Raw genomic sequence first — 16,911 nt, forward strand, 5'->3', positions numbered from 1 at the left:
CCCCCCCCAAAGTAAATACTTTGTAGAGCTCTGGATAAGAGCGTCTGCTAAATGACTTAAATGTTAAATGTTAGAGCCTCCTTTTGCAGCGAAACCTGTTTACAGCTGCAAGTCTCTTGGTTATTTCTCTCTAAGCTTGGCACATCTAGCCACTGGGATTTTTGCCTATTCTTCAAGGCAAACCTGCTCCAGCTCCTTCAAATTGGATGGGTTCCGCTGGTGTACAGCAATCTTTAAGTCATACCACAGATTCTCAATTGGATTGAGGTCTGGGCTTTGACTAGGCCATTCCAAGACATTTAAATGTTTCCCCTTAAACCACTCAAGTGCTGCTTTAGCAGTGTGCTTAGGGTCATTGTCCTGCTGGAAGGTGAACCTCCGTCCCAGTCTCAAATCTCTGGAAGCTTGAAACAGGTTTCCTTCAAGAATTTCCCTGTATTTAGTGCCATCCATCATTCCTTCAATTCTGACCAGTTTCCCAGTCCCTGCCGATGAAAAACATCCCCACAGCATTATGCTGCCACCACCACGCTTCACTGTGGGGATGGTGTTCTCGTGGTGATGAGAGGTGTTGGGTTTGCGCCAGACATAGCGTTTTCCTTGATGGCCAAAAAGCTCAATTTTAGTCTCATCTGACCAGAGTACCTTCTTTCATATGTTTGGGGAGTCTCCCACATGCCTTTTGGCAAACACCAAACGTGTTTGCTTATTATTTTCTTTATGCAATGGCTTTTTTCTGGCCACTATTCCGTAAAGCCCAGCTCTGTGGAGTGGATGTTCAAAGTTTCTGATATTTTTCTATAACCCAACCCTGATCTGTACTTCTCCACAACTTTGTCCCTGGCCTGTTTGGAGAGCTCCTTGGTGGTGCCCCTTGCTTAGTGGTGTTGCATACTCTGGGGCCTTTCAGAACATGTGACACTTAGATTGCACACAGGTGGACTTTATTTAACTAATTATGTGACTTCTGAAGGTAATTGGTTGCACCAGATCTTATTTAGGGGCTTCATAGCAAAGGGGGTGAATACATATGCACGCACCACTTTTCCGTTATTTATTTTTTAGAATGTTTTGAAACACTTTTTTTGTGTATGTCCATTACATGAAATCCAGATAAAAATCCATTTAAATTACAGGTTGTAATGCAACAAAATAGGAAAAATGCCAAGGGGGATGAATACTTTTGCAAGGCACTGTATATCTACACTCCCCTCCGTATGCATTTGGAAAGTGAAGCTACAATTGTAAAGTCCACCATTTTGGATTTAAGATCAAATGTTCCATACATAATGTCCCCTTTTATTTGAGGGTATTTTCATGCATATCTGTTTTACAGTTTATAAATCAAAGCACGTTATATAGTTCCTCCATTTGAAGAAGTCAAAAGTATTTGGACAAATTCACTTATAGAGTATTAAAGTAGTCAAAACTTAAGTATTTGATCCTATATTCCAAGCACGCAATGACTAGATCAAGTGTGTGACTCTACAAACTCGCTGGATGCATTTGCAGTTTGTTTTGGTTGTGTTTTGCCCAATAGGAACCGACTGATTAATTTCTAAGTGACTAGATAAGATGTTTCTGAACACTTGATAATGCCATGATTAATAAAGATCATCAATGAATCATGAATAATGATGATTGAGAAAGTTACAGAGGCTACAACAAAAGCTGCTAACCTTTCACCATTACCAATAATGGGAGATACCTATACTCCCAATATAACGTGTGTACAATTCATTGATTAGAGAGAGATTTCAAATATCAATTTCATTTGTATACCCTGTAGCTTTAGAATCGCGGCAAAGTTGGTTCCTGTTTCAGTCACTTCTTTGGTCATATTCACGTGCGTCAAACAAAAACACCCTAACGACAAACCAAATAATGCTTCCCACAATGCAAGTGATGGCTGCATGGTGCAGTTGGTGAGAAGCAACTTCAGCGACTTGAAGGCGACTTCATTAAAAACTGCATGACCTTTAATCAAAAGATTTTTGTAAACTTCATGCAGTCGACATGTGATACAATTTTTATACCCATAATGCAACACACTTTGAAAGACAGTGCTAAAGATGGTCACCGTCTTGACAAAAGTGATCCACTCAAACTCAACCATTGTGTGCCAGGAATATAGGACAAAATACTAAACTTTTGAGTACTTTTATACACCAGAAGTGACTTTGTCCATATACTTATGACTTCTTCCAATGGGGGGACTAGGTACATTTCTAAACGGTAAAATATACAGTGAGGGAAAAAAGTATTTGATCCCCTGCTGATTTTGTACGTTTGCCCACTGACAAAGACATGATCAGTCTATAATTTTAATGGTAGGTTTATTTGAACAGTGAGAGACAGAATAACAACAAAAAAATCCAGAAAAACGCATGTCAAAAATGTTATAAATTGATTTGCATTTTAATGAGGGGAATAAGTATTTGACCCCTCTGCAAAACATGACTTAGTACTTGGTGGCAAAACCCTTGTTGGCAATCACAGAGGTCAGACATTTCTTGTAATTGGCCACCAGGTTTGCACACATCTCAGGAGGGATTTTGTCCCACTCCTCTTTACAGATCTTCTCCAAGTCATTAAGGTTTCGAGGCTGACGTTTGGCAACTCAAACCTTCAGCTCCCTCCACAGATTTTCTATGGGATTAAGGTCTGGAGACTGGCTAGGCCACTCCAGGACCTTAATGTGCTTCTTCTTGAGCCACTCCTTTGTTGCCTTGGCCGTGTGTTTTGGGTCATTGTCATGCTGGAATACTGCAAACTTCAGACGGGCCTGTATAATTGCTTTCTTGAGCAGGGGGACCTTGCGGGCGCTGCAGGATTTCAGTCCTTCATGGCGTAGTGTGTTACCAATTGTTTTCTTGGTGACTATGGTCCCAGCTGCCTTGAGATCATTGACAAGATCCTCCCGTGTAGTTCTGGGCTGATTCCTCACCGTTCTCATGATCATTGCAACTCCACGAGGTGAGATCTTGCATGGAGCCCCAGGCCAAGGGAGATTGAAAGTTATTTTGTGTTTCTTCCATTTGCGAATAATCGCACCAACTGTTGTCACCTTCTCACCAAGCTGCTTGGCAATGGTCTTGTAGCCCATTCCAGCCTTGTGAAGGTCTACAATCTTGTCCCTGACATCCTTGGAGAGCTCTTTGGTCTTGGCCATGGTGGAGAGTTTGGAATCTAATTGATTGATTGCTTCTGTGGACAGGTGTCTTTTATACAGGTAACAAGCTGATATTAGGAGCACTCCCTTTAAGAGTGTGCTCCTAATCTCAACTCGGTACCTGTATAAAAGATACCTGGGAGCCAGAAATCTTTCTGATTGAGAGGGGGTCAAATACTTATTTCCCTCATTAAAATGCAAATCAATTTATAAAATGTTTGACATGCGTCTTTCTGGATTTTTGTTGTTGTTATTCTGTTTTCTCACTGTTCAAATAAACCTACAATTAAAATTATAGACTGATCATTTCTTTGTCAGTGGGCAAACGTACAAAATCAGCAGGGGATCAAATACGTTTTTTCCCTCACTGTATATATATGAAAATATACTCAAATAAAAAGTGACATTCTGTACTGTCGCCTCGTCTGAAACATTTGATCTCAAATCCAAAATGGTAGAGTATAGAGCCACATTTCACTGTCCAAATACATACGGAGGGGAGTGCATGTTACAACCATTTGGATTACACAAGATGAAGGTCATAGCAGAAGAGGAGCCTCCAAAAGAGATACTTACTGCTATAGTAACCACTGTTCTATCAGCGAAGGCAGTCATCACCACCTTCTGTAGGATGCTTTCCTGTAGGCACAATACAAACCCAACACAAAGTCAGAAGAGGAGGAAACGTTTATAACATGATATTCTTATATCCATGAGTCTTATGCACAGAGTACACTGTACTTAAAAAAGGTAAAATAGTTTGTGCCTTCGCTATTTCATCAAAACATGTTTTATATTACGTCACAAGTAATACCAGCGAGTCACACGATTATTAGAGTCAAGAGTTAGAGGCTCGCTGTCAGTGTAATTATTCTCTAGTTAGCATTATCATCATCATCAGAATTTACACACACCGAAACCTTGATGTCAACCCAAAACATCACTTCTCCTGACTCTAATGCTGTCCGATCCCTCTGCTGCTCTATTAGCTCCCATTTATGATACGCTCCATTTCCCCAGGGTTACTACTGTGCTACTGTGAGCCAGTGCAGGCCCGTCGTTGTGACAGGTCATTTAAGTGTGTGTGCGTGCGTGCGTGTGTGTGTGCAGCAGTGAAAGGAACCTATTTAGGAAGCCCCATTCATTCCCTCCTAATCCCATTGATTTCTCTAGGGCTCTCTTACACTCCTACCCCCTTTAAATGTATTCCTCTATTCTCCCCGTTCATCTTTAGAATCAATTACTTTATCCTCTCATTTTCATTACACACCTCCCCTTTTGCTGTTCACCCACCCTCAACCTCCTCCACACTCACTCACTTTCTCCCATTCTCCCCTCCCTACTCACCCTCTGCCTTCCCATTCCACCTCATCTCCTCCTTTTACCAATCTACCACACACACGTCTCACCGTGGCCATGTCTATAGAGGCTGTGGCTTCGTCCATGATGAGGATGCTAGACTTCCTGACGAAGGCTCTGGCCAGACAGAAGAGCTGTCTCTGGCCCTGGCTGAAGTTCTCCCCTCCCTCTGTCACTGTGGCGTCTGCAACACAACAAATATTATCGCCATAATACTGGACTATATATATGTCTTTAGCCTGAAAGAACATTTGTATTACAATGACATTACATAACCTACAAAACATCAAATACATATTATTAGACTTGTGCTTGACCACATGAAAATGGATTTGTCAACTCTGTCAAATGAACAGACCTTTTCTCTGGCTGGTAATTGATCAATATCAAATCAAACATTTAGCAACATTCAGTCTCTACATCTCTCTGTCACTGTGCAGTGTGGATAGCCACCACTCAAACACACACGCACGTTCTGAAATGTCTTAATCTCTTGTTTCTTTTCTTTCTTTCTTTCTTGGGATTATTTGTGTATTAATATTGTACTGTTAGACATTTACTGCACTGCTGGAGCTAGAAACACAAGCATTTCGCTGCACCTGCTTTAAAATCTGTGTACGCGACAAATCAACTTTGATTTGATTTGACACACTTTCTCAGTCTTAACTTGAGTACATCATGTGAGATCATTTCCTGCAGCCATTAGTCCGCTAGAGAGAGAGTCTAAAGGTTGGAGCTAGCTGCCCTATCATCTTACAGCCATGATACAGAATCTACTCTAGGCTATAGATAACTGACACATTTTCCAACTGATCAGACAATGGATGAGAGCATGAGAGATTGGTCAGGGCACCACTGCTCTCAAACCCACTTAATCTATCATAACCAACCAGCAGGGTTTATCTGGGGTCAACTCAGAGCGGGTGCTGCACTGATATACTGCTTTCCAAATCATACAGTATATAATGTTGTTGAGACCGATATATCTATATCTCATTAAGCACCAGCTCTCAGCTCATATCTCTGAACAAGATACTGTATAACTTCAGAGCATGCATGCATGGGCGCGCACACACACACACACACACACACACACACATTCACACTCCTTACCCAGTCCTCCTGGTAGAGTCTTGACCACAGGTTTGAGCTGAGCGATGTCCAGAGCCTCCCACAGCATGTCATCAGTAGCCTTCTTCTCTGGGTCCAGGTTAAACCTGATGATCACACATACACTGACAGAGTCATACACTCAACAACAAAAAGGTTCTTGAGGGGTTCTTTGTCAGGGGTGAGGGTGATGTTTAACCTTTTATGGGGGCATATCAGGAAGGGTTATTTACTGCTGTGATAGTTGTGAAGAAACATCCTGTTCTTTCCCTCTCTACCACGATTTCCTTTATTCCATGAAATGCTACACTTAAAAAGTTACTGCAATTTTACGGCACACTACAGGCAACTGGTTGCAGTTAAAGTACGGTAAACAACAAGTTACTGAATGTTGTGTATTTATGCCAACTGTCAGTGGATGTGTTGTACCAGTTTAACTGGTTGATGGTTATGTTGTCAAAGGTTGAGCACTTCTTTTAACACTGTCAGTTATGCAATCTTTGTAAGAGCATGTGACAATAAAGAGCTGCACTGTTAAGAGGTTACTGTGCATTACATCACTGTAACTTAATGGCAGTTAGTTGCCTGGAAGTAGCTGTGAATTTTGCATTAACTAACTGGCAACCAGCTATTTTAATATCCAGTAACTGCTAGTAACTTACTTACAACTAGCTGCCAGTACCTTCCTGTACTTTCACTGAACTTTTCTGATTACAAGCTAGCTTAACATTAGTTGACAAATATTAAGCAATTTTTGTGGTGATTACACTTGGGACCCAGCCTCACCTGGCCTCAACCTCTTGGTTGACAGCAAACTGACCTTCCTGTCACACCATCAGGTCAGTGAGCGTGACAGAGATCAGCACAGTAAAGTACTGTGAAATTTACAATAACTACTTGCAGCAAGCTTACAGTAAAATAAACATGAACTTCCTGGTGACCAAGTACCATTAAGTTACTGGAAAATGAACAGTAACTTCTTAACAGCTCAGCTCTTGATTGTCACACGCTCTTACAAAGATTGTAGAACTGGGAGTGGACAAATGAGATGGTCAACTGTCATCAACATAACGATAAAACCACTTAAACTGTTACAACACTTCCACTAATGGTTGGCACAAATACAATATATTTTAGACCATGCCCCCAAATATACTAATGTCCCCCAGCTACAGTTCAAAGTGCAGTAATGATTGTACGTTAATCACTTTCTATGAAAACCATATGCATAATACATTATACAGCATTACACATGTACTCATAATGCACTATGATGCAGTAATAATGCAGTATAAGCATAGTTATAGACACACAAAGACTCAATTCCGTATACCAATACTCCTAATGCATTATAAGTAAAATCACTTATAATGTACAGCAACAAAGTGCTTCATAATTGCTGGTCACTTTTTCAGTTTCATCAGAGTGATGCATTTCTAACATTTTTGTCAGTGAACAGTAAGTACATCATTGTTACTGCATCATAATCTTTGTTATGGTGTGTTATAGCATACTATAAAGTTATCTTTGATTGGTTTAGGTAAAGCGATGAAATGCCTAAGGCAGACAGATAATACACCATAAGCTGTTATGTTATGATCATCATAAAAAAATATGCACATCCAACTTATCAGGTGCAAAGAAAAAAGGAATGGCCGACTCGTATGCTCCCATGGTGATTTAAATCAGACACGCAATAAAGACAACGTTTCGATCAGAGTTGGATCTTTGTCAGGTCATACACCACCGTGAAATAACCTCTAGAGGAATGTACTGTACATCCGGTCAATTGAATACATATAATACATGAACATCACAAATATTATACAGTACACATACTATACAGTGCATTCAGAAAGTATTCACACCCCTTGACTCTTTCCACATTTTGTTGTGTTACAGCCTAAATAAAATTGATAAAAAATATATTTTTTGTCCCTGGCCTACACACAATACCCCATAATGTCAAAGTGGAATTTAAATGAAAATATTAAATGTCTTGATTGAATAAGTATTCAACCCCTTTGTAATGGCAAGCCTAAATAAGTTCAGGAGTTAAACTGTGCTTAACAAGTCACATAATAAGTTGCATGGACTCACTTTGTGTGGAATAATAGTGTTTAACATGATTTTTGACTACCTCATCTCTGTACCCCACACATACAATTATCTTTAAGGTCCCTCAGTCGAATTTCAAACACAGATTCAATCACAATGACCAGGGAGGTTTTCCAATGCCTCGCAAAGAAGGGCACGTATTGGTGGATGGATAACAGACACTGATCCCTTTGAGCATGGTGAAGTTATTAATTACATTTTGGGTGGTGTATCAATACACCCAGTCACTACAAAGATACAGGTGTCCTTCCTAACTCAGTTACCGGAGAGGAAGGCAACCGGTTAGGGATTTCACCATGAGGCCAATGTTGACATTAAAACAGTTACAGAGTTGAATGGCTGTGATAGGAGAACTGAGGATGGATCAACAACATTGTAGTTTCTCCACAATACTAACCTAATTGACAGAGTGAAAAGAAGGAAGCCTGTATAGAATACAAATATTTCAAAACATGCATCCGGTTTGCAAAAAGGCACTAAAGTAATACTGCAATTTTTTTTGGCAAAGCAATTAACTTTTTGTCCTGAATACAAAGTGTTAAGTTTGGGGCAAATCCAATACAACACATTACTGAGTACCACGCTCCATATTTTCAAGCATAGTTGTGGCTGCATCATGTTATGGGTATGCTTGTAATCGTTAAGGACTGGTGAGTTTTTCAGGATAAAAAATAAACTGAATGCAGCTAAGCTCAGGCAAAATCCTAGAGGAAAGACTCATTCAGTCTGCTCTCCACCAGACACTGGGAGATTAATTCACCTTTCAGCAGGACAACAACCTAAAACACAAGGCCAAATCTACACTGGAGCTGCTTACCAAGAAGACAGTGAATGTTCCTGAGTGGACGAGTTACATTTTTGACTTAATTCTACTTGAAAATCTATGGCAAGACCTGAAAATGGTTGTCTAGCAATGATAACAACCAATTTGACAGAGTTTGAAACAGTTTGGGCAAATGTTGTGGAAAGTGCTTAGTGACTTACCCAGAAAGACTCTCAGCTGTAATCGCTGCCAAAGGTGCTTCTACAATGTATTGACTCAGGGGTGTGAATACTTATGTAAATGAGATATTTCTGTATTTCATTTTCAATACATTTGCAAAAATATAAAAATTAAAAAATATATTATGGGTTATTGTGTGTAGACGGGTGAGAAAAATGTAATAATTTAATCCATTTTGAATTCAGGCTGTAACACAACAAAAATGTGGAATAAGGCAAGGGGTATGAATACTTTCTAAAGGCACTGTAAGTACCTAACAGTGTGTGCCATAAATGTATCTGAAGTCTTCTATAAGTATAACTGTAGAATCTGTCATTGGTTCTACCTGGAACCAGAGGGTTCTTCATGAGAGGGTTCTAAATGGAACTCCCTCTAAAAATACAGTAACTTTTTGTTTACTTACTGTATTTTCACTGCAACCAGTAGCCGGGACATTTTAACAGTGTAATGAATAACCCTCTGGTTCTAACAGTGTAATGAAGAACCATACAAATGATTATAGAAAGGGTTCTTCAAAGAACCAATATAAAAACGTTCTCCACAGGCTAAAAAAGGGTTCCCCTACAGCACAGGTATCAAACTCATTCCACGGAGTGTCTGTGGGTTTTTGCTCCTCCCTTGTACTTGATTGATGAATTAAGGTCACTAATTAGTAAGGAACACCCACACCTGGTTGTCTAGGTCTTAATTGAAAGGAAAAAAACTAAAACCTGCAGATACTAGGCCTTCCATGGAATGAGTTCGACACCCCTGCCCTACAGGGACAAAATGAATAACTATATTTTGATACAAACTAGCACCTTATATTTTGAGAGAGTACTACTGGTCCAGTCATACAATCTCATAGCAGGACTTGATACAGTATTACCTACAGTGAGGGAAAAAAGTATTTGATCCCCTGCTGATTTTGTACGTTTGCCCACTGACAAAGACATGATCAGTCTATCATTGTAATGGTAGGTTTATTTGAACAGTGAGAGACAGAATAACAACAACAAAAAACAGAAAAACGCATGTCAAAAATGTTATAAATTGATTTGCATTTTAATGAGGGAAATAAGTATTTGACCCCTCTGCAAAACATGACATAGTACTTGGTGGCAAAACCCTTGTTGGCAATCACAGAGGTCAGACGTTTCTTGTAGTTGGCCACCAGGTTTGCACACATCTCAGGAGGGATTTTTTTCCACTCCTCTTTGCAGATCTTCTCCAAGTCATTAAGGTTTCAAGGCTGACGTTTGGCAACTCGAACCTTCAGCTCCCTCCACAGATTTTCTATGGGATTAAGGTCTGGAGACCGGCTAGGCCACTCCAGGACCTTAATGTGCCTCTTCTTGAGCCACTCCTTTGTTGTCTTGGCCGTGTGTTTTGGGTCATTGTCATGCTGGAATACCCATCCACAACCCATTTTCAATGCCCTGGCTGAGGGAAGGAGGTTCTCACACAAGATTTGATGGTCCATGGCCCCGCCCATCGTCCCTTTGATGCGGTGAAGTTGTCCTGTCCCCTTAGCAGAAAAACACCCCCAAAGCATTGTTTCCACCTCCATGTTTGACGGTGGGGATGGTGTTCTTGGGGTCATAGGCATCATTCCTCCTTCTCCAAACACGGCGAGTTGAGTTGATGCCAAAGAGCTCGATTTTGGTCTCATCTGACCACAACACTGACCTTCACGGCGTAATGTGTTACCAATTGTTTTCTTGGTGACTATGGTCCCAGCTGCCTTGAGATCATTGACAAGATCCTCCCGTGTAGTTCTGGGCTGATTCCTCACCGTTCTCATGATCATTGCAACTCCACGAGGTGAGATCTTGCATGGCGCCCCAGGCTGAGGGAGATTGACAGTTATTTTGTGTTTCTTACATTTGCGAATAATCGCACCAACTGTTGTCACCTTCTCACCAAGCTGCTTGGCGATGGTCTTGTAGCCCATTCCAGCCTTGTTTAGGTCTACAATCTTGTCCCTGACATCCTTTGAGAGCTCTTTGGTCTTGGCCATGGTGGAGAGTTTGGAATCTGATTGATTGATTGCTTCTGTGGACAGGTGTCTTTTATACAGGTACCAAGCTGCGATTAGGAGCACTCCCTTTAAGAGTGTGCTCCTAATCCCAGCTCGTTACCTGTATAAAAGACACAAATCTTTCAGATTGAGAGGGGGTCAAATACTTATTTCCCTCATTAAAATGCAAATCAATTCATAACATTTTTGACATGCGCTTTTCTGGATTTTGTTGTTGTTATTCTGTCTCTCACTGTTCAAATAAACCTACCATTAAAATGATAGACTGATCATTTCTTTGTCAGTGGGCAAACGTACAAAATCAGCAGGGGATCAAATACTTTTTTCTCTCACTGTATAGGTATACTTCAAATCACACTCATGTACAGTGTAAAACAAGTATGCATTCTTTACTGTACATGCCTCACAAGGATGGTTTTCTAGTTTTTCCCCATTCATTAAAAATCATATTTTCTGTTGTCTGATTGTGTAATTTTGGGCTTCTCCTGAATTGACTTGATAGGGAGACAGTACAGCAGCACCCAACCCTAAATTATTCCCTTTCTGTTTAGCTTGGTGCATCTACAACATGATAAGGCTTTTGAGCGTTCCAAAAATAAATCACTACAGTTGAGTTTTTCCGAGAGGCATCCTGCTATCAGACACCTCCTAGTAGTCAGACACCTCCTCGTAGTCCCGTGTAGCTCAGTTGGTAGAGCATGGCGTTTGCAATGCCAGGGTTGTGGGTTCGTTTCCCACGGGGGACCCGTATGAAAAAAAAAGAAAGAATGTATGCACTCACTAACTGTAAGTCCCTCTGGATAAGAGCGTCTGCTAAATGACTAAAATAAAAATGTAAATGTAAAATAACGGTCTTTGAAGTTTCAACAGTTTGACCCAGATACAAGTGAGAGTAGCTTCCGTCTCTCATTTCCTCTCCTAAAACAACTCACACTAGGCAGTGTTTTTCCGGGAGCACAGCATTGGGTGGTTTAAAACCTCAATACTTTTGGCTTAACTACCTATGTTCATCTCAGGGTTCTTCACTCTTGGGAATGCAGGTTTTTGTTCCAGCCCAGCCATAAAACACCTGAATCAGCTAATCAAGGTTTTGATGATGAGTTGATTGGTTGAATCATGTGTAATGGTGCTAGCCACACTGAAGACACTGTGGCCCTCCAGAACCAAGAGTGAAGACCTCTGATCTAGATGGAAACGTAGTGTGAGGATTCTCTTACCGGATGGTTCCGCTGAATAAGATGGGGTCCTGGAGGATGATGGAGAATCGAGACCTCAGGGTCTGCAGAGGCAGCTTGGCGATGTCAATGTCATCTATGATGATACGCCCTGTTGGGAGAGTTGATCATCTATGTTAGTGACCCAGTCAAGCACAGGAGCTTATAAGGAACTTTAGTTTTAGTGTCGTCACAGTAACAGTTGGCAGTGTTTACCCTCGAACATGTCGACCATGCGAAAGAAGGCCAGGGAGAAAGAAGACTTCCCACTTCCTGTCCTGCCACAAATCCCCACCTGGAAACCACAGGAAGTCTGTTTCATCTTCTTCATCATCATCACCACCACTACACAAGTCTACAGTTTAAATTCTCAACTCCCTTCCTTCCATGTTTCTCTGTTACCTTCTGCCCAGGGCTGATGTGTGCGTTGACTTGTTTGAGGACAGGTTTCAGGGTGGTGTCGTAACGCACACTCAGGTTCTCAATCTGAATCTCCCCCTGCTGTGGCCAGCCATCCGGCACCTGAGATGCAGCTAGAGGGAGAGAGGGGTAGAGATAGGCGAGACAGACAGAGAGAGGGAGGGACAGGTGAGCGGGAGGAAAAGTGGAAGAGAGAACTGCTCTGTGGCGACTAGGTACGGTGATGTTGGGATGTCCCATGTTCCACAGGAGTAAGCCTTAACTCCAGGACTTGAGCATGCCTGGGATATACTGTAGGCAGTGGTTAAATTGAGCCAGAGCTACCCGGTTTGGGCTGGAGCTAGGGTCAGGTTTAGATTTATGGGCTTAGGTCAGTGCATGATTAGGGTTAGGGTTGGGGTTGAACCGGGATGTGGACATGAACTAGGGTTAGGGTTGTGTTTGAGGCAAGGGTTGAACCAGGATGTAGATATGAAGCTAGGGTAAGGGTTGGGGCTGGAGCTAAGAGGTGGTACTGTACTGACTGAGCAGTCCTTCGTAGTTCTCAGGCTCAGTCTTCAGCAGACCATTGATTCTCTTGACTGAACCCAGCTGAACCTCCATGTCTGCCAGGTTACGAACCATCCAGTTCAGGTAGTTCGACACCTGGGACACAGAGACACAGTCAGATCAGACAACCTCATTATAGACCTGCAGAGAGAAAGCTACTGTAACGAAGGTGGAGACATGAGTTTCACTAAATTAGGGGCTTAACCTCCAGTCCTTTCATCAAGAAATATGTGACTATATTAGACCCTAGACACACACACACCAGAACGGTCCTCACCATGAGTGCATAGGTGAGTCCTAGTCCTACCAGGCCAGTGGAGAGGTGGTTATACAGACAGTTCGTGATGGAGGCCACAGCTGCTATCAGAACCACACAGGCTCCTATGTACTCCTACAGTATAGAGAAACAGCATAATAGTGAACATGCACACACTTATATACTCCATGGAGAGAAAACAAACAGTTAACACACAGGTAACTATTTAGTGCCGTAGAAATCGAAAAAGACTCAGTATCAAATCCATATGATCCTGTCATATTCAAAATTCCCATAGAGGGAGCAGTCACCCAATAAAAGGTTAGAAAACATGGAATAACTTCAATCAACATGAACCATACAAGTAAAGTCGAGTCAAGTATAGTAGAGTAGACTATAGTATAGAGTAGAGCTCATTACCATGCGGACCTCTAGCCAGCGATTGGCTGCTGTGAGGAAGAGGGAGGCGATGTTGTTGGCATCGGTGAACTCCAGTAACCTCTGTCTGAACCTGGGCTCATACCTGGAGGAGAGACATCCATTGAATAATATGTGTAAGTGGAGAAACACACAAACTCCTAGCTGTTGCTGTCAAAATGGATGTGTTTAAAAAATCTTTACTTGAATGCCCGGATGGTGGTGAGGCCCTCCACTGTCTCTGAGAAGTGGGACAGGAGAGGGAGCTGGGTACTATCCTCCAACTGCTGGAGGTCCCTGACGAGAGAAATAGAGAGAGAGAGGGGAGAGAGATACTGTAACTACTGAATACACTGCAGCAAAACAAGTGCCAAAATCCCAAACCAAGCGCTCACCTAGAGGCGACCCGGAAGTACTTTTGTATGAAGTAGCAGGCGATGGCCAGAGGCACCAGAGCGATGAGGAACACAGGGGTCACGTAGGAGATGACGCCCAGTGCCGACACACACAGCAGGGTGGAGCGACTCAGACACTCCAGAGTGGCAGGGATGTGCTGGGGATACAACCACCAATAAAACATTACATCTACCAGGAAAAGCAAGCAAAGGGTTCAAAGGCTGAAGCTACTGCCACAGCCATGAAGAAAAATAGGCAAACTATTTGAGATTCATAGAATTTGAAAGTTCCAAGGCAGTATGGTTGTGGCTATTGCTACTGTTAACACAGAGAAAGGTGGTGCTGAAATACCTGGTCTATGGTGTTGGTGTCAGAGGAGAACCTGTTGAGGATGCTGCCCAGGGGAGTGGTCTCAAACAGCCTGGAGGAGACAACCACATAGATACACCTAAGGGTTATACATGGTTCATATTTACGGTAGATTATTGTACCTGAAAGTTATGTTTTAAAGCTCACTGTTACATCTGTATAACCTTAAGTGAGTAGAAAAAGCTGCTGGTACATCAGCAATGTTTCTGTTACAAATTCTATTCCTCTGAGGATTTTGAGGAATTGAATTTGAAAGCAAGAAGACAATGTAAGTAACTTTTCTTCTTGGCCACCACCTCATCTAAAACGGTTCGGTACAGAGTAGTGTTGGGTCGTTCACGAACAAGCTGCTCTTTTTGAACGGATCTTTTTGCTGAACGTCGGGAACCAAATCACATCAGTGTAAGAGCCGTTAATTTGGCTCCCTGATTTGCATACTGCTACCACTGCTTTTTGAGCTCAAAACAACGCTTGTCTGCAGACAAGTTAAAAAATAATTTTCTAAAGAGGGTGAATCCTCATTGCAGAAATAATAAATAGTGGGGCGATTGCGTCAATCTGGTCCATGCTGATTTTTTCAGTGTATTTATTTTTTATTACCATCTAATAATTTGGCCAGGTACACATTTATTTGAACGCGCATTTCACGATCTGACATAATGGTAGCCTACCTTTTGGGCTTTACATTGGAGATTTGCTATTTTTTCATGGTTCTAGGTTGATTTCTTTGGCATTTTGAACGAAGAGCCGTTTGGGAGCCAAATGAGCCGGCTCTTTTATGTGAACGGAGCTGGCTCCCAGAACAGACTCAGAATGCCCATCACTACTACAGAGGCCCAACCACAGAGTCATTAGTTATCAGTGATCTGACACTGCGCTGGCGTCGCTGTGGTTTCAGTGTGTGGCAGGCAGATGGACCTCTGGGTAATGGGGCGGATCACAGTGTTTACAGTGTCTCACCTCGCGCCCCAAGATGATCGATCATCACACACACACACACACCAACGCATTATACACAGTCGCAAACACACACACTGACAACCTGCCCTCCCTAGAGTAGTAATAGGTACCATAAAAAGCACATGACGCATCAAACCTGCACACACACACACACACACACACCTTTACCTCATAGGGGCCAGTATGATCTTGCTGAGCAGGTTGTGGTGTAGTTCTTTGGCCACTCTCAGTCCTGTCCACTCTACGGCCACAGAGGTGACCAGACACAGAACGATGCCCAGACAGCACAGCACACTGAACACCGACAGGTACCACGAGTGGTTGAACCCACATTCCTACAAGGGGTACACAGGGAGAAGAGGGTTGGTTAGACAGCTGTGTGTGTGTGTGTGTGTGACTAGACATTAGGATATATGATAAACAGAGTAGCAGCAGCGTATATGATGATTGTGTGTGCATGTGTGTAGAGTCAGTATAAATGTGTGTGTAAGCAAATTATGAAGTGAGTGTTTGTGTGTCTATATCTATATGCAATTTGAGCTTCATCACACTCTGGGGTCATTAGAGAACACTTCACAAACCAAAATAACATCACACCCCTTCTCTCACGGACACTCTCTCTCACACACACACACGAAAAAATACTATAGTTTACTACAGTACTTACTATAGAATTCTATAGTAAATTGTAGAATACAACACTATATACATTTACGTCATTTAGCAGACGCTCTTATCCAGAGCGACTTACAGTTAGTGAGTGCATACATTTTTCATACTTGTTATTTTTTATGATTCATATTACATTTAAGTCATTTAGCAGACGCTCTTCTCCAGAGCGACTTACAGTTAGTGAATGCATACATGTTTTTTTTGTGTGTTTTTTTCATACTGGCCCCCCGTGGGTAACAAACCCACATCCCTGCCGGCCAAACCGTCCCCTACCTTGGACGACGCTGGACCAATTGTGCGCCGCCCATGGGTCTCCTGGTCGCGGCCGGCTGCGACAGAGCCTGGACTCGAACTAGGATCTCTAGTGGCACAGCTAGCACTGCGATGCAGTGCCTTAGACCACTGCGCCACTCGGGATGATGTAGTATCCCTCGATCGTTGGTAGTACTTACTATAGAATGTTGTAGTATACTGTAAAATACTATAGTAAATACTACAGTATTATCCGGGGGGAAAACACTGTAGTAAATACTACAGTTATGTCTGCAAAAACACTACAGTCAGTAAAAACGCTACACTTTAAAAAAAAATATATAGTAAATACTACAGTATTTAATTTGCATATACCCTGCCCATTCTCCTCCACCATATCACAATTTGTGCCACCCTTAAGTGAGAAACCTACATGCCAAGTATAGACCATACATTGTGTTCCCTACAGGTTATATAAAAGAGAAGAAGCTCTGAACTAGTCGTTCATGATTGAAAGTCACCAAAGCTGAACTGACTAAAGTCTGTGTCTTGTCTTCTTCCTCTCCCGCCTCCTCTCTAATCAGTGATATTAAAAGATAAAGGCTAAATTAACCCCTGAGGTAA

General features: G+C 42.0%; 1 protein-coding gene across 2 annotated transcripts in view; it reads right to left on the bottom strand.

Annotated features, from left to right (window-relative positions):
- The window catches only part of LOC311134439 (ATP-binding cassette sub-family C member 8-like), a gene marked incomplete at both ends in the record, with an annotated part of 127,776 nt that overhangs the window by 9,797 nt on the left and 101,068 nt on the right, over positions 1–16,911 (bottom strand). For both annotated transcript variants that reach the window (XM_084168121.1, XM_084168120.1), the window contains 13 exons: positions 3,749–3,811; positions 4,582–4,715; positions 5,645–5,748; positions 12,000–12,108; positions 12,213–12,291; positions 12,399–12,529; positions 12,941–13,061; positions 13,243–13,356; positions 13,642–13,744; positions 13,843–13,935; positions 14,034–14,191; positions 14,386–14,455; positions 15,532–15,698. In XM_084168121.1, the coding sequence (XP_084024247.1) occupies positions 3,749–3,811; positions 4,582–4,715; positions 5,645–5,748; positions 12,000–12,108; positions 12,213–12,291; positions 12,399–12,529; positions 12,941–13,061; positions 13,243–13,356; positions 13,642–13,744; positions 13,843–13,935; positions 14,034–14,191; positions 14,386–14,455; positions 15,532–15,698 (1,446 nt within the window). The remainder of the gene's footprint in view (positions 1–3,748; positions 3,812–4,581; positions 4,716–5,644; positions 5,749–11,999; positions 12,109–12,212; positions 12,292–12,398; positions 12,530–12,940; positions 13,062–13,242; positions 13,357–13,641; positions 13,745–13,842; positions 13,936–14,033; positions 14,192–14,385; positions 14,456–15,531; positions 15,699–16,911) is intronic.

The sequence above is a fragment of the Coregonus lavaretus genome, assembly GCF_964263955.1.
Source record: "Coregonus lavaretus genome assembly, chromosome: 9".
NCBI lineage: Eukaryota > Metazoa > Chordata > Actinopteri > Salmoniformes > Salmonidae > Coregonus > Coregonus lavaretus.